Source organism: Limulus polyphemus, unplaced genomic scaffold, assembly GCF_000517525.1.
Source record: "Limulus polyphemus unplaced genomic scaffold, Limulus_polyphemus-2.1.2 Scaffold1523, whole genome shotgun sequence".
NCBI lineage: Eukaryota > Metazoa > Arthropoda > Merostomata > Xiphosura > Limulidae > Limulus > Limulus polyphemus.
Window position 1 is genome coordinate 158,653 of NW_013667133.1, and position 19,634 is coordinate 178,286.

Sequence of the window (19,634 nt, forward strand, 5' to 3'; positions counted from 1 at the left end):
GAAATGTTGAAACGTATAAAGGAACAGATAGGTGAAGGGTGCAAACAAACAGACACAAACTTAGCTTTTGTATATATATTAGATATATATTAACCTGAAAACACACAAAAAGTTACTCTTTTATTATTTGGCGTCAAACAAGTGCTGTTTCGAAGAATCATCAGACCTGCCCTGTTATTTACATCTATTTTGTTTAACCCACCATCATGCGCCAAGTTGAACAAAAACTAACTAATGAATGAATATTTTATGTAAAAATTCATATTAATGCTATAAGTGTAGCTACCATTTTGGCTGCCAATTTTGATTTCATACCTTTACGTCACACGCTCAATCCTTTTTTTTTTTTTGCCGTACCCTTTTTTTCACACCTAAGGTGTTTTTGATTAGATATCAATACTTTTTGTCAATACACACCAACAAACCACAGGAAGTAAGAAAGTGACAATCGATAGTAACCAACATTAGCATTAGGATCGCAACCCTATTATTTGGAACAGACCTATACTTTACAGAACCAACCAGATTCTTTAAAGTATATGGTGGTAGTTGTTCTCTCTAAAACAGTGTTAATAACTTTATAGTACTTTATAGTAACGCCAATGGAAACTAGATTAACAGTTTCTTGTTATCGCTCGCATGCACTCTTGTGCAGCCGAATCAAGCATTATTATTTACCCTAATATCACGTGATGCTAAACACTTTAATTAGAAGAATTTCATAAAGTTTAGCAAATTTGTACTTAAAATTAAATAATAATCAATAATAACCGTCCATCCATACGATTCTTTTGAAAACTTGAGCTAGAAACTGATAATCTAATTTGCTTGACCTAACCAGTACGTATGTATCTATACCTCCTTTCACGTTATAGTTTTGCTGCTCTAAATCAGCCGTCTTTAATAACACAGTAATTCTCAGCAGACCATTTCACCTCGATGAAATCCAGTTTTATCAGCATTAACATGATAGTGACTTTTTGATCACAAAGTAATTGAAGTCTTTCCTGGGTAAAGTCAGGTATGACATCTTTATTCTTTAGATTCGTGAGAGCTCTACAACCATCATTCCCTCGGGACATTCCGGAGTTTTGGTTCCACTGCATCCCTATCACCAGGTGAAGATTTATTGCTAACAACTTCTGGTATAAGTATTCCACTTCTAGGTGCTACAATGATCACCGTCGCTGTTGTCATTGGAAGTTCAAGCTCTGGTGTAGTAATTGTCATGAATGCAGAAGGATTTCCTGGTTTTAGACTGTAAAGTGGGCTTAATCTTGCATCCATGTCTCCCCATGAAATCAGTTCGCAATACACACACTTTGATATCAATTATACACATCTCATAACGAAAAGAGAAGCTTCCCACAGAAAGGATAACTCCTTAATTTCCTCATATTGTAACCTTTAAGCTCACCTGCTGTTTGTATTGGTCCCTCTTCTTGTTTTTTTATATCTCTGGAGGCAATTTCCCACCTTTCTTTATCAAATCGGGTTGAACTGTTTTAGCTCTGAAACCCGTGTCGATCAACATATTGTAGTACCTCTCATCAATAAATACTATGGACTGGTGGACTGTTTTTTACTAATGAACTTATCTCATTTATGGGGTAGATGGAGTATTCTCAGCTGAACTTTGACCCTAAATCCAGCTACTTCTTGATGTCTGGTTAGCTCTTTGTTGTTCCAATTATAAGACACATTTCCAGAGTATTGTTTCCTTGGCTTAATAACAGGTATTTATTCGTTACAGTCTCGGCTGTAAAGGCCAGTTTTCCTACATCTATAATAGTTCCCCCTTTTCTAATATCCTTTGGAAGGAGTTCCTATTCCTTAACAAGCTTTTGTTTATAGTTTCTGACAGTATGTTCTTACACTTGAAACACCTATTTTCTCGCGGATTATTTCCCTGTTTTGTAACTGGTTGACATTTTAAGTATATGAGAATTATTTATCAAGCTTCCGAAAGACTTCCATATTATTGATTGATGTCAATGATATTGTCACACAGTAGACCCACAAAATTTCATTCAATACCACTAACAACTTTTTTTCTTATTCCTCTACATTTCTGAATTACTTTGCCTATCAACGGACTTTTGAACCACTTTATTTATGTAAGTATACTGGCGAGAAAGGTGGGTATATTTAGGGTTATAGGAAAACCTGACGTAAAACTCTCATGATATCTTAAATTAAAAGCAATTTCACATGTAGTACTCGCTTCGTGCGAAATGTGAAAGATAACAAATAAGTGAACATACAGTGTCTACGCCAGTCTACGAAAGTACGTGGGAAAAAAAACAGAGAAGAAAAAAAAATACATGTAGTTGGCGGAAATACAACAGTAACTAGTTTATCTCTCAGTTAGACTTTAAAATTTGGCAATTACAAGATAGTACGCATTGCAACTCCATGAAACACGTACATATAAAATATTCAGTAGGTTTAGTACTTTACGAACCCTTGTCTTTCATTGCTAGCAATAATACTTGACCCCCTAGCCTCACCCCACTGTACTTGATTAAACTTGGAAGGTTTTGATTTAAATAGTTATCATATTACGATCAGTCTTGTTTATGTGACTAAAAACCCTATTTTAGGATGTACGATCTCGCGTTTTCTCCAAACTACACACGAGAATTATTGAAAGTAAGTGTTGATACTGTACATTTCCTCCATACATTTGCCGAACTTTGAGGAGGTCGTGGGTTGGTCCTATGGTAGAACTCTGGATTTCTGAACTGGATAAAAAGGTTCAAAACTTTGTCCCAATACAAAATATGACCGGACTTCCAACTATTGATGCGTTACAAGAGTGACAGTAAATCGTTTAGCATGGATTGTAAAGTGCTGCCGACTGGCTGCTTTCCTTCTGGTCTATAGTTGAAAATTAGGGACAGCGCCAGATAGCATTAATTGCTTTAATTCGCTTTCAAGTTAAACTTGTTCCCCGATACAAGTTCTACTCCAGTACTAAGCATATGTAAACAGGCAGTATGCCTCAAATGAAATGGTGCAGATGTGGACCGCTGTCTAGTTGAAGTAATATCAACTGAACCAGGTGGACACGATGTGACGTTTCCAATATTTTTACATGTATCTTTCGACCAAACATGTTACTTTTTCTGATTACCTCAATATTAATTTTCTAATTACTTGACACTGACCCAGATATACTTGTACAATTTTATATAAATTTCAAAGAAATAATATTTATAAGAATATATTACAACTTAAATTAATATTAAATGTAAAGTTCATAAAGCAATATTAATAAGTATGATCTCCAGTTTTAATTTTTATTGTAGCATTTTCTCAACTTCCAAGATTCTTATCAGCCTTTAATGACAATATTTTAAACTCTTAAGATAAACTCAGCTTTCTAACACATTTCGGATTTTAATTTCAGGAATAAAATTCGGCTAAAAAGTTCTTTCTCTATATTATAACTCGACATTTTTTTGGCTGTATCATGATATGTGTGGTTCATGCCCAAGCAATTCATTATCAAAATATGTCTCAAAACGCAAGCCTACCCAATCCTTTGTCAGTAGCCATTTATAACTTCACGAGTAACTCGTATGCACGTGATATTTAACGTAATACAAAACTTTTTATCAAGCTATGTTTTCTCAATTGCGATTTCTTTATTTTTGGCATCGCTAGGTCTAACTGTCCTTAATTACAGTGACAGTAAACACACTGCACAACTTCACAATGGGAATATTCCTCCACTCAAAACTCTTAATAAAATCAAGTTTCGCTTATCATGATATATAACGTATTCTGATGGCAAAATGTGATTGGTATTTGTGACAATACGTCACAATACTGGCCGACAATTTTTAACATCTCTTTACCGACAAGTGTACACTAACATGAGCATAACAGCATCAACACGCTACAAAACGAAATAAACTGTGTAATACTTTGTATATTTGCTGTACGGTGGTTTCAATGTTCATACTCTGTCTTAATTTTTTCAGGCAGTATTTTTCAATAAACTCCCGACAATTTTAATAGTAAAATTAAAATCACCAGCAGGTTTACCAATATGTTTTTAGGTAATTTGAAAATATTAAAATACTGTCTTTCCGAAAGCACAACCACTAGCAAGTATATTCCAATAACTACATATATTTTTCATTTGTATGTTCTACATTGTAGTTTATCAACTAATTTGTCGTGAAAAATAAAGTATTTAGCAGGAAAAAGGAAATGTATAAATAACAGAAGATTGAAAACTCATTACGTCGATATCAGTTAACCCGAATAGTCTGGTTACTAAAAGCTTATTCCCGTAAACACACACATACACACACCTGTCGATGTTACGAATTATGATATAATGTTTTACCGACATTTTACGGACCTTTTCGCTCTCACTGACGTGGACTGACAATACTGTCACTTGGTTACAAAGTAAAATAACATAGAGGGTTTATTCCACGTTTAAAACGTCACTTGTTACAAAAATCAACTGATGGGTAACTCCTGTAGTCTTCACGTATGTTCCACCGTTTATATACGTCGTACAATATATATACAATAAATATAAAACTGATTTATATATCAATAAAAAAAAAAAAACGCTGAAAACATTCGAAACTAAAAAAAAAAAGTTTTATTATTCCTTCGATTATTATTATTTTACTGCGACATTCTTCAGTTTCCTTGATATTTTTAACATGTTTTCAGGCAGGTAATGAACTCATTAATAGACAGACTCAAAGAGGCGGTATATTGATAAGTGATAATATTCATGTATCATTCACGTGTTTCTTTTTTTCGTTGAATATTGTTTTTTTCTCCTTTTGCATTTCGTGGGCATTATCATCCTTCTGTTTCTTTTCTACAAGTGTTTCACACCCTATTTTCGTATAAAACTAGCGCAGTTGTAATATAAAGGTACAGTAGGTCTATCCCAAACAACCTGAATCCTACGTTATTACTCTTAAGATTGTGTAAAAAACTATGTCGCGTTACTCCGTGTAAAGGACGAGTTGTAACAACAACTTACTGCATGCAAACATTTTTGTAAAACTTGCCTGATATAGAATACAAGTTTATTATACATAAAATATACATTATTATAAAAGTGCATAAGCCCGAAAAAAAGTGGATCATAACAATGGAAAATAAAACGTCGGCCAACACTTTTTGTCCTATATTAATTTCACGTTGTGTGTTCATAAATATGTTTGACCTCGAACTCCTCCCACAGTTTTGGGGCTAGAAGGCCAATTCAGGGTGTCCTAATGTATATAACAAATTCCCCTACGAATGGGGGTTATACTATCCCTCAAAGGTCACTTTGGTATGAGGAGGTCTAGGAAAAGGTTGGTAGAATTACTGGAATCAGATTTTGCGTTCCTGGCCCTCCTGGGATCCAGGGGCACAATGTTTGAAACTTGGCACACGTGCTACTTGTCAGTATCCTTTATATGAATGTATCTTCCTGATCGAGGTCGTAGAAAATGTTTAACAGCTCTGATGGCCGTCCATGGGTCCTTTAACTAAAGGCGAGTGCAAATAAACAGACGCACTTTCATAGCTAAACATGGAAATGCAAACTTATTATGTCCAGGTATTCCATGATCTTTTAATGTTGCAGTGGTATACCTTTTCTTTACCTTATCTTTTATTGACAGATACCTGACATGTTAACCATATCTGTTTGTTTAAAACTTTGCAGACGCCTTCCCATTTGACTTATAAATTATTTTTAGGAATATATTTTTCATCCAGAACTAACTGATCGACTAGAGACTGATTTACATAGATGAACCTTCTTATCATACAATGTTCTTTATTGCTCTTTTGCTTTCTCTGTACGTTGAAGGCAACTGAGTTGAGCGTGCTAGCCATCTCTTTACTGATATGGCTTATAGCATTGCTAACTCTTTCCCTTCTCAGTGAAAAGTAACCACAGCATAATGAAGCACAGAAGCCCTCACCCCTATAAGTAACTGGAAGGAACCACCTAGACCATAACATTCTAAGAACCTGTGATTGAAAACAAAGAAAAATCTTACTATAAAGATGATCCGTTATGTGTATATGTTAGCATCCATTTGCCACAATTGGCTGGCTTGATTACCGTAATTTTTGTATGGTAACTGGAAAATGACCAACGATGAACATGGGCTACTTTGTTTTATAGTTTTTGCCTGAGAAGATGTATACAAAAGACCTTGAAATATGAATGCATTTCTTCTTTTTACATATTATTGGCTATAAATATAAAGAGAAGAGGACTTAATCAGTTAAATAAGTCAATCATTACTTTCCACAAACAGGGTATGCAATTGGCATCTAATGAGGTCATTAGGGATTTGATAACAAAAGAAAGGAAAGGAGGAGAACATTATCTAAGATTGAACTTTATACAATGTTTACTTCCTTAACGGGTATTTCTCAGCCAACTGTAATAATACGTCAACCACACCATATCGTCCATATCCAGTACCAACGATGCCTTTTGCCTAATACCAGAGCTAAGATACACAAGATGAAGAAGTGGTCTAGGTTCTATTTATATCGTCAATTGCATGAACAACAACTGTTATAGTGTGAACTTGATTAAGTTAGTGAAATGTAATCATTATAAAATATAAATTATTTACAAATCAGAATTACAGTAACAATTAATAACAGAACATTATTATTATTTACCTGAATTATATTTGATATCATTCAGATGAACTGGCGAACCAACAAGCTAAAACTTCTTGTTCTTGGAATGTCTCAAAGGGAGAAAACCACATTAGTCATTCTAAGAACCTAACTTAGTCCTATTCCTCCACTTTTGCCACACACTCAAACGCTATCAGTAAGACATTTCCACTGTCTTTACCGTTAAAAATCAAAATTAAATTGGTCAACTCTCACCCTATGTTATGTACGTGTGAGTGTGTTATCCAAGTGATCTTGTTCATGTCCTTCTTGGACCATTGAACGATGTAGCTTTAAACCGAAGTAGTAGTATTTTACGTTAAACCGAAGTAGTAGTAGTAGTATTGTATTTTACGTTAAACCGAAGTAGTAGTAGTAGTATTGTATTTTACGTTAAACCGAAGTAGTAGTAGTATTGTATTTTACGTTAAACCGAAGTAGTAGTAGTATTGTATTTTACGTTAAACCGAAGTAGTAGTAGTATTGTATTTTACGTTAAACCGAAGTAGTAGTAGTATTGTATTTTACGTTAAACCGAAGTAGTAGTAGTATTGTATTTTACGTTAAACCGAAGTAGTAGTAGTATTGTATTTTACGTTAAACCGAAGTAGTATTTTACGTTCCATGCTTGACTGCCATCCATACTGAGAAATTAAATTTTTTCTTTGGACAACGTGACCAGGTTAAATATAACTAGACGGCCTTGACCGCACACACGTGTCCAGGTACGTGCGTATGTATCTATAGCAAATTGCTTATGGCTAATATAATACAAAGCGATCGGACACATTCCAATTTTATTTTGAGGAGAAATTAATCAAAAATAAAATGTCCATTGGTTCAAAGCAGTTTTATTAAAATAAATTATTCTAATATCGTTCGCAACTCTATAGTAAATACTACTCAACCATCTGGAAATCTGATACTTTTTTGTTAATTCAAATTGTATGTCGTGGATCTTTCTGTATTTATATATGCCATCATAATGCCACTGCTTGTAACCAAATAACTTTATCAAATACAAGTTAAACTTGTGAGAGTTCAGGTTAAAAAAAAGTGTTCATTTTTATTTGAATTAGCTAGTAATATTCAAAGTTCTGTATAACTCCTTCATTTTTCAGAGTATTCTAACATCTTATATGTACTTGTTAGTACTATATAGGATGCTCTTAAAGTATGTCTTTTGTGTTCCCAAAATAGCTTATTACTATGGTTTTATATTGTGAAGTTTGTAAATCTGACAAAAAGACAGTCTGGACCAAAGCAGTTCTTGACATATTCGTACATGTACTTGAATTTTGTCTGACCTTTCGTAGGATTAGAAGGTAATTACGTAACTCAACTGATTTACTTTATTTTGTTCTCTTGCAAGTATAAATACTCCAGTGGATCTGTTTCAATGCTACGTGGCATTGTTCAGATCGATCACTCTTGGATCTGTTTCAATGCTACGTGGTATTGATCAGACCGATCACTCTTGGATCTGTTTCAATGCTACGTGGACGAGTGATCGGTCTGATCAATGCCACGTAGCATTTTGAAACAGATCCACGAGTGATCGGTCTGATCAATGCCACGTAGCATTGAAACAGATCCAAGAGTGATCGGTCTGAACAATACCACGTAGCATTTTGAAACAGATCCAAGAGTGATCGGTCTGAACAATAGGATCTGTTTCAAAATGCTACGTGGTATTGTTCAGACCGATCACTCGTGGATCTGTTTCAATGCTACGTGAATATAAGTGAAGCAATAAAATGTATTTAGCATCTTTCTTCTATCACTTTTTAGAACATTAAGAAATCTAACGTGTTTAATATTTTAAACTCGCATCCTGTAAACGTAAAATTACCTTACGTTGTAGCCACACCTACCGAAGGGTTCATGAAATCAAAGTAAAGAATTATTTGATAGTTTGAATTCAAGATAAATTATTTGCCGCTAGTCCCTAAAAGTTCCCCGTTAATCACGTGTTTAACGTAACAGTGTTTATTGATGGACAAACAAAATTGAAATGGGCAACAATTGCTTAGTTAAGAGTAACTTGAAGAGAAAGTCTTGGTGGACTAATTCACAAAAATAGTTCAGGTGGACAGGGCGACGTTTAGAACGTTTTATTTTTCCCCCAATATTTATTATATACATTTGTGTGTGCGCGCGCGCACCTGAAAGAGAAATGTACAGATAGTGGAGTATCATCAAAAGATGAATCAACTTTACTTTTTTCTCTTCTATTTTGTTGTTTAATATATCATTTATATGTATCGATAAATAATTGTAAAATATATATATATCCAATAAGCTAAAATACTTAACCATTATATCTAAGCGAAAAATATTGTCTGAGGACTTGTCGATATTCAAATAGTAAGACGAACCACTTTGGTTTTAAGTTTCTTAGTATTCCGTGATCACAGTAGATTACAAGAATGAGAAAAAAACAAACTATTTATTGACTTAGCACGGGGTGCCACGTCTGTTCTTCCATAGTTGTTAAGTCAGTGGCTTTTCCGACTCGAACCATTAGTCTTTGGACATATATGGGAAAACGCAAATTAAGTAATGTAAGATACCAAGCGTAACTCTTAGCTTATAAACCACCCCCCCCCCCCTCTAGTGGTGACAGACGAAGAGACACGTGATCAGACGTAGCAGTTACTTTGTCTCGCAAACACACGCACACGCTGTTGTAGCTATATTGGACGGCTACATATATTGGCTGTGAAGCGTTTCATCTTTCTAAGTACTAACAGCCTTGCTGTGTAACTTAAAAATCCCAGTGCACTGTGAGAAGTTGTGTTCAATCCTTTTTATTATCAACCAAACAGCCTTTCATGCTGGGAGTTTTCCGACACATCTGCATGCCATCAGCATTACTGAGTACTTCAAAGTTACAGCAACCATAACGTCTCTACATATAAAAATAAACGACACATATCACCTTCGCCTGAGTTTATTTACTTAACGATTCCTGCAATACTAATATTATTCTCTCCACCACCGACTTCATGGTCCCATACCAACTGTTACAAAAACGTTTCCATAACATTATCACCGTTGAGTGTTGAGGGACACGTGCTTCGTATATTAATCACAATGTGTTTGCATTGTTACTTATTCATTTCGTTGCTAAAGAGCTTTAAAGCATGCTTTTTTTTTAAATTACTGGGTTCACAACACATATACTAATGGTTTCGTCATCTTGTACAAACTGTTACATAAACACTTTCAAAGCAGTAGGGCTGTTTGAATATCTCGAAATTACATCTCCTATTGAATTTATTATATAGTCTGAGCTTAATGTTACCAGCCCCCTCTACCACTGATGCCTTAAATATGAATTATAACAATCAAAAAATGAAAATTAACGGTCTCCAATAAAATTTATAAATATAAATGGTCTTGAATTATTGTATTACTACTAAATCCATATACAGAACTTCTGTAGTTATCACAATGTTCACAAGTTACGTACTTGTTTCGTATTGTTTGGTCACTTACATTTTTGCTACACCAGCTAAGTCTAAAGTTAAAGTTACACAGTAAGAAATGCCAAATTGACAATATTGTCTAACAACAGAACTTGAATATTTATAACTTGGATAGAATAAAATATTATAGTAACTTCATGTACATGTGATAGCATTTTCGAAAGAAATAATTAAATTTAAGATATGTTATTACATGAATAAAACAGTTAAATTCTTAATCTATACTTTTTATTTACTGTTTCAACATCTTAAATTCAGTAATATGATTACGAAGGCGATTTTGAAGCCAACACATTGTTGTCAGGTTTGATGCATTGTTGATCCTAAGAGTTTCTAACACTCGTGATTTAAGATAATGTTATCCTTTTTGTTCAACGTTGGGCATGATGGTAGGTAAAATGAAATACGCGGCCAAGCTAACTAATGAATGAATATTTGCTGTAAAATTATTATCAATACTATAAGTGTAGCTACCATTTTGGCCGTCGATTTTGATTTCACTCCTTTAAGTCGCACACTCTCAATCCTTTCTTGGCCGCACCCTTTTTTCACACCTAAAGTGTTTTTGATTAGATATCGTGACTTTTTGTCAATACACACCAACAAACCACAGCAAGTAAGAAAGTGACATTCGATAGTAACCAACATTAGCATTAGGATCGCAACCCTATTATTCGGAACAGACCTATACTTTACAGAATCAACCAGAGTCTTTAAAACATATGGTGGTAGTTTTCTCTCTAAAACAGTGTTAATAACTTCCTTTATAGAAATACCAGGAAAAAAAAAGCAGTTTCTTGTCATCACCGGTGTGCACTTTATACAGCCATATCAAGCATCATTATTTACGCTAATATCACGTGACTCGCACTCTGAGGGTCGCGGGCTCGAATCCCCGTCCTAACAAATAGCCGCGGGGGCGTTATAATGGGACGATCAATCCCACTTTTTCGTTGGTAAAAGAGTAGCCCAAGAGTTGGCGGTGGGTGGTTATGACTAGCTGCCTTCCCTCTTGTCTTTCAATGCTAAATTAGGGACGGCTAGCGCAGATAGCTCTCGTGTAGCTTTGTGCTAAATTCAAATCAAATCAACTGCTAATCTAGTTTGCTTGGCCTAACCAATACTTATGTATCTGCACTTGTTTTCACCATCTAGTTTTGTTGCTGTAAATCGGCCGTCTTTTATTCGAATGACAAAAAAAAGTGAAAAAGGGTTCACCTTTATACTTAGGTGAAGCTGTAGTAAAACGTTCAGACCGATCGCTTGTAACTTTATTCGTAGGCGTGCGCAAAAGTTTTGGTCAAAATTGAGCGGTTTTTGTTAAATAAGTTTGCACATGTGACTTATATTTAGACCAAATTTGACACCTAATGGTAGGTCGTAAATATCTATAAGTGTACCAAATTTGAAAAAAAAAATCCAAAACAGTTAAGTATGTTTTTCAGTCAAATAAAGTTTCCGTACTTTCGGCGCGAAGAAAAGAAAAAAAGACGGAAGAAATTCAAACAAAATTGGAGATTTTATTTCTCACGTATTTCTTAATGGATTGCCTTGAAATTTGGTATGTGAAGTAAGGGTCCAGTAGAGCACACCTGCAGAAAATGTGTGGTACTTTAGATTATCACAGTTCGAGCTACAGAAAGTGGAAGATTGTTAACAACACAGTTAGCCCGGCAGGTTGTTTTGGCCACACGACACACTACCGTGTGTCCAGATCTAGTCTTGTCTTTCCATACTCCCCGACTTTATTAGATCCTTCACGTCAAATGTAGAACATTTTAGATATCCTATGCCTACTTTGATAAGCTTTACGACCTTACATCATGTACCTTCTAGTTAACATCTAAATTAAATAATTACAGTTTATCACAATATTATGAAGGTACTGTATGCAGTGTCACAATTACGTGTCAGGCGTGTGTCACTAAACTTCAATCACAAATACGTGTTGCTGTATAGAAAACAACTCTGATATAATTTAAATTTGACTTACACACCAAATATTCTTCGGAACTTTAAAAAAGTGTATGCAGTATACTATGCATCTTTAAACTCGTATTTAATCTTTCTCTACTATGATAGGTAACAGAAATAACACTTAGCACTGTGTACATAAACAAATAGTAGAATATTATAACATTTTATTACACATTGATCAGATACTTAAGATATAGAATTGTTTTAAAGATTGATCTTCAAATGTCCGAGGGCAGGGTTTGCCAAACTTTTACCCATCAAGTTCTTTTTTCTTCATTTATTTTGCTGGTCTTTATACTAGTAGTCTGTATTTCCCGCTTCGTGTATATTACGGTTATAACTCTTTGAATGGGATTAATTTTATTGTAAAAATGGAGTTATAAATGTGTGTTTTATCTCCTGATCCAGTTGGAGATCGCCACCCATATTTTGGGCAACGCTATCGTAGGAAATAAGAAATGATTAACAAATTAGATATCTTTTATTAGGGGTGATATATTGCTTGTGGAAGTTTTCATGAAATAGTGGGCATTAATAATAGATAAACGATATGATCATAATAAGAAGACTTAAAAAATAAACATTTTGTACCATTATAAAAATGGCCGAAAGGCAGTGGGATATGAAACCGTATGACTAAGGTGTTATGATATTTATACTAATAATGTAGTGACTACGTTTAGATCTATTGGGATTGACCGATTATAAACTACGGTGTGTGTCAATTTCTGATGTTTATCTGTATATGGAAGAAATAGTTATTTCAAAGAACAAGTAACCCGCAGTGCTCGTCCTACATAATGACTGTAGGTTCCAATTGACTGGACACCAGTTGTTGACTTGTAAAACATAATAACCGTCTCACCTGGTGTTGGGTTTCTTTCACTGGATATGTGAATGCCAGCCTTAACTGATTGGGTTATGACGACGTTTACGACAGTGCAATACCATCCTTAACGGATAAATTATCGCGACATTTACGGTTATACATTACTAGTCTTATCTGGTCAAATTGTCACGATCTAACACCGGCCTTCATTGGTTATCAAAAGGTTTACTTTAATAATAGGTAGGCAAACAACGATTTATAAATTTATGTTTGCCTACCTATTATCGTATTAGCATAATGAGCTTACTTACTTAAGTAAAAGGTTTACTTGTTAAATTATGGCTTTTGAGACAGGAGCGACACTAAAAGGGCGCTATAGCCACCCCAATCAGCGTGTTGGGTATGCTGGTGATCTGCACATCTTGACAGTAAAGCCTCCTCAATATTCTGTGTGGCCCATCACTACTACACACACCTGGAAAAGCCAGGCGCGGACGTGTTTTAGAGATGACGCAATACCAGTCTGAACAGAATTAATTTTAATGTTTACAATATTGATTACTTAGGTTCTGTTGCTGTTGAATTGTCAGAGCTTAATAAAGACAGGAACAGTCTAGACTCTAGAACACTAATTCATTAACTATTTTCTGTGATTTATTATCTGTTTTGAACAAATGCAATTGTACATTATTTTTTTACGGGTAGCCTGTGATGATAAACATATGATTTTTCTTTTTTAAAATAGAATAATGCATATTTCAAAGAAGTGGTGTTGGTTGGTATTTCAGTGTGTAAATCTTGTGGTAAAAGTTTCATTTTCAGCACACTTTTGTATACTGTCTACCAACTCGTTCCGCAAAATCTTCTTCTTAAATTATTAAACAAACAAAACAAAATAGAACAAAAAATAGTTTTGGATAATATTCGCCCCTTTTTTTTTAACCCAACTCACACATACTGGGACCTTTTGTTGTGATTGTTCAAAACATCGAAAGCGTTCTTAAAGTTTGACAACATTTTGTAATTAGCTTATTTACTTGCTTTAGTTGTTTTCAACGCATTGGTAATAAGTTATCTATTTTATTTGCAGAGGTTTAGAAATATTAATATGGCAGACATACTCGGGAAGGATCACGGTTGACAGTTCCTTCACGCTTTCTGTAAATCGTTGTATTTTATTATGTTAATATTTATTGGAGAATACAGCGGAACAACGCTGGTTAAGCACGTGCCCTGTTTATTATTGAGATTTACGCTATCAAGTTACCATGACTTGGAATAAACTGTTATTAACCTCGGTAATTGTACAAAGGAATTACCATACGTGCTCATGGCTATCTTATTTCCAGACCCACTGATGCACCTAGCATTCTATGAAAATATGACGTTTTATTTTAGTATCGTAAGGTGTAGACAGTTGATCAAAACAGTAAAAATTTACAAGATAAAATAATATTTTTATTTTATTTTATCCATTTGGGGGTCGGACTATTTAGGACAGTTCAAATCCTGGCTTTATTTTACTTGAAACTGAGTTTTACCCGTTAAACTGAAAGTTATTGTGTTCACTTTGAATAATATTGTTGGTACTTGTAAACTGCCAAGTGGAGTATTATATCTGGAAATTGGATCTACAAGGATACTTGTAGCGTTCAACTTCTGTGTTTTAAGCTAAAATAAGGAATGTATTAAAATAAATGGTTTTATTAGAAGAGATATAATCCATTCGAAAGCTTCTTAACACTTTGAAAGATATTTATTGGTGTGAAAATAACAGACACAAACATATATCTTAATCAATAGAGCGACAACAATGTTTACATTAAATTCAATTATAACCTCCAGTGAAATACATGAAAAGCTAAAAGAGTCAGTTACTGTAAAAAAATTAAGCCAATAATATGTAAATATACTTATGTTTTGGGGTCTTTACCTAGGATAAAAAATATTGAATCAACTGTTGTTAAGCGATAAATCAAATGTCAGACTAATAACCGAAACTCGTCTAAGCAGTACAAAATGTTTCTTAACGATTTTCGTATTTACTGCTGTAGTGATAATACTTGTTAATTGCGTATTAATACATTACTAAGAAGATTTACATAACGTCATCAAATCTGAGAGAACACAGACTATTTGATGTTAAAATTCGTTTGGTTAAATTTAGATATGCACGTGTTTATGGTTACGATTATTTTCTATTCACTACAATAACCTGTGTTCATACGGGCATTTGAAGAATAGCCACATTCAACAGTAGGCTTCACTTTTCTATGAAACGCATGATTTTGTTGAGATTAAATATGCAGTATTAAGAGTTCCACAGTTGGTATAAACACTGCTTAAGTATTGAATATGTAATCATAGAATGAGAGGGGGGGGGGTTCTTAGAGATCACTGGCCTGATACTATGTAGTACCGCCCTTGGCCTGAATAACACTAATACTATTCGGAGACATTAACTACATTCCGATAGGTGTCTGCAGGGCCGGATTAAGGACATGAGGGGCCCGGGGCAAATTTTGTAGGGGAGGCCCTCAAACCTGAGTTTCATAAATAAGTCAAAAGCAGTTCTTTACTGTTTATTAACTACAGTTTAAGCAATCCACTCACACAAACGATGAGTAGATAATATATAAAACATTAATTCTCATAATTGTAATAAATATAAAGTCATGGCAACGATTTATTTTATTAAACGGACGAACAGGTATTTATATGAAAGAACAAGCTGTAAGAACATGTTAATAGGAAGTTACCAGATAAAGTTTATATGAAACAACTAAAATCGCAGTTGTCATAGTGACATATTTGCAAACGCTTGTTTTTCATCGAGACATCCAGTGTTTGAATAATTTATTTTTCTATTAGTTAGGTGGGGCTCTTCGAACCGGGGAGGGCGCAGCAAATGCACACATTTACCCTCCCCTTAAGATATTTTAATCTTTCGAATTAACCCCTCATGTTTTACATAGTTAATGCTTGATTTCTGGGTGAGCTATTTCAAGGCGAATATTATGCTTTATGGCAGGGTGTATAATCTTGCTATAACAACACAGTGGCCTCGTGAGCAAACGAACGTTGTCATGGTCGGAATTATGTCAGTTTAAGTATTGTTAGTTTTAATGCATATTTCATATCACAAGTCCTTCCACAGCATCTTGAATAAACTTAGCTGATAGTGCTGTCCACTTCTGGTGATCGTGACACTTACAATGACGATTTTTCGGTATGTTTTCACAGTCGGGGTAGTAATTGTGGTCGACTTCATGTTGTATAGATGCAGTACTTTCAATTCCCGATACTGGTGGATGTTCTTGTGCACAGTAGATGACATGTGATTAAACATAACGAGTATTTCATTTTCTCGTACTTCTGCGGATTGTGTTCTCTTTCCAATTCACGTAATTTACAGTGTGTTTGTTCTTGTTGTATGTTTGGTGTCCAAGTATATTTGTGTGGGAAATGTATTTATGTTCAAATATCGGTAGTCAATCTGTTTTTTATTCTTTTTTCAGATCGAGAGGATCAGTCTATTTTATGCACGTAAGATATGTTTTTGTTTTCATTTTTTATGAACTTGAAATTCTGTTTAGAAGTTGTGGTCAGCTTTCAATAAATCTCCTGTTTTTTATTCTCTTTTTCAAACAACTTGATGTACTTTTGCTTTGCATCAGTGTTATTTTCCCATAATGATTTTATAGTTATTTAGCGATACACCTAATCATTGAAATAAACATGGACAATACCAAGAAAACTAATTCTGCTATCTAAATTTTCTTTGAAAATAAACCTAACCTCACACGTTGGTTGAAGGAAATTTAGGTACTTTATATACTATTTTCAGAAAGTATTATTCAAATACATTTATTTTATATTTTTATTTTGCTATGCGACATTAGAAGGGTTTATTGTGGAACTTATTTTCGTTCTTTACAACCTTTACTAATTGTCGACCAGAAGAAAATGCTCATTGACGTCGTTAAAGTTGGTTCCTTTCCTTAAATGAATTTCTAGAAGTTTCTATTCTTTAGCAACTAACATAACATGAATATAAAAATGGGTTTGGTAATATATTGCAATTAATATTAACTTCCGATTAGAGCAAGCTACGTACTTAGAGCGAAAATCAACCTGGCAATCAGTATAACTATTAGATATAATTTTCTTACGTTTCTACTTGTAAAGATTAGAAATGCATTGTTTCGTTACTTGTGCACGCAAGCTGTTAACGATATTTTCAGCCGTAAACCCATTATTAATTATCTAATTAAAGAGAGCATTTAATTTGCTTTAACTTTTTGCGGGTTATAAAGATATTTCATATGTCGTTGTTTTTGAAAATATTATTTGTATTTTATGGAAGTATGTGTTTTATCTCTAAAGAGGTGAGTCCGGAGCAGGAAAAACAGAAAACACTAAGAAAGTTATTCAGTACCTTGCATATGTAGCATCATCCAAGCCAAGATCGTCCACTTCAACATTGCATTCGGTAAAGATTTTCTTATTTGTGTTTTATTTGTTTATAAATTGTTTTTCTCACAGTGTATTGTTGTACGAGTCATTAGAAAAATTGATTTGCAGAGGAAGGAAGTTTCGTGTTTTGTGTTCTGTCCTCTGTTGTTACAAATTAAGTTTTTTTGTGATTTAATTTAGTCACTGTGAAAGTATTTCTGTTGCCTTTCTCCCACCTAAAGAAACTTGTGTTTTGTTAACGTCGGTCTCGCATTTAGATTTAAATGGTTGTGATAAACATGTGTATTATGTGTAGTTAGTAAGTACTTAAGAGATCTTATGTTATTAGTATACCCATGGTATAATACGTCTGTGAAAGCTCCCTGCACTACAAGGAGCAACTCAGTGGCATACACTTGCATTCCAATATAATGTTTGGAATACTATAGAATTTTAATATATATATGTATAAGTCAGTTTTATGGTATGAAAAGCATAATATGACTAACTTTCGAATGTTATTACAATACAATTTTTTAATGAAAGAAAGCACACGTTCAGTGGAGGTATTTTACATTTGAACATTCTGAAATGTATATATATGAACTTGTAAACATCGCCGATGTACAGTGATGCTGAATTAGTGAACTTTGATGTTTTCTAAAGATACTGAAAGCAGTTCATTGTTCACTACTCTTGCTATAAAAGCTTTCTTAAGTGTTCTTTTCTTCCACTGCTATATATTAATTTATTTAAGAAACCATTGTGAGAAGGACCTACTTCACGCAGATGACTTAAATAGATGGGGATTAACTATTTTTATTCAGGGTCATTGACGTAAGTATAAAAACCTTTAACTAAGTATAAGTAGACCTCTTTAGTATGGCTGCGAATCAATATTTGTATTCATTTGAGATTCATGTTTAGTTTGGAATATATTTAAATACAAAGAACCAAAAAACGATAGTAAAGACAAACTTTTCAAGGAAATTCTAAAAGGTAAAAAATTAGTTGGTTTTGGACCAACTATTCGCATGACAATTTCAAATCCACTCCCAATAATACAAAGTGATTTCACTTGGGAGGAGTCTAAGAAATTAAAAATACACGTCAAGCAAAAACAAAAATGAAAAACGTAATGTGTTCCGGTTTTATGATTGAAAATCTGGTCACTCTGTTAATGTGGTCATGTACATGTACAGTATTTGGCAAACATGTGCCTTTGGATAAGGCTAGATCGTTTTTTGTTTTATTATTATTATTACCAAGCATTAAGTTGAAAAAAATCAGTTTTGAAGTGTTTTGCTATTTATATATTAATGATAAAAATTTAGAATTTCAACTTGGAATGTTGAATATACGAGCAAAAATAACTAACGCACGAGAAATATAAAACAAAAATAGGTATTTGTCAATAGTTAGTATTTCTTGTATAAAAGAGTGAGTTGCTCAGGCATTCATTATTAATAGACAGAAAGGCGCCTTACTGTCGCAAAGCTGTGAGTTGGCGATAGCACGTGAATAACAAGGAAGCCATATTCGGTTTCGTACTCGTCAATTCGAAAAATATTTGTATTAAACTCAAACAGCGTGTTATATTTAAATAACTTATTGAAAAAGTCAGACGTGACAGGCGTAGTGATTTTATTTTACCTGTGATAACTATAATGCATTTTAATCGCTGTTCTTTATTATCATTCGAAGAATATTGCGTGGACCATATTAATGTTTGAACTTTTCAGTAATTAAAGGGAATCTCTTATTAATAGTATTTGTTATAAAAAAAAACACTTACTTATTAAAATGTTGTGTTGATACCTTAAAAAATTAAGCTTCATTACTCAAAATGTAATTTAAGTTCTCTCTGAAGCAGGAGGGACTTGGTTACCTTTTGAAAACACTAGTATTATCGTGTTTCTTTATTAATTGTGGTTTCAATATTTTCTTGTTTTTCAAGTATCCGTGTGTCTGCCCATCCACAACTTCATCTTGTCGTGTCTCTTTTCAAATTAAATACTTTTTTTGTTACTGTAAAATGTGTGCATTTATTTTACCCACCCTTTAGGACAAAGTATAACAATTATATAACCAATTTGGTTGTTTTAGGACAGTATTTAAGATTTTTAAAAAGTAGTAATTAGGCCCGGCATGGCCAGGTGGTTAGGGCGCTCGACTCACAATCTGAGGGTCACGGGTTCGAATCC

General features: G+C 33.9%; 1 protein-coding gene across 1 annotated transcript in view; it reads left to right on the plus strand.

The window, feature by feature from the left end:
* Window positions 1-19,634, plus strand: part of LOC106463941 (myosin heavy chain, non-muscle-like) — a 133,052-nt gene that overhangs the window by 39,307 nt on the left and 74,111 nt on the right. The window contains exons 3-4 of the mRNA XM_013924031.2: window positions 16,494-16,521; window positions 17,362-17,467. Of these exons, the coding sequence (XP_013779485.1) occupies window positions 16,494-16,521; window positions 17,362-17,467 (134 nt within the window). The remainder of the gene's footprint in view (window positions 1-16,493; window positions 16,522-17,361; window positions 17,468-19,634) is intronic.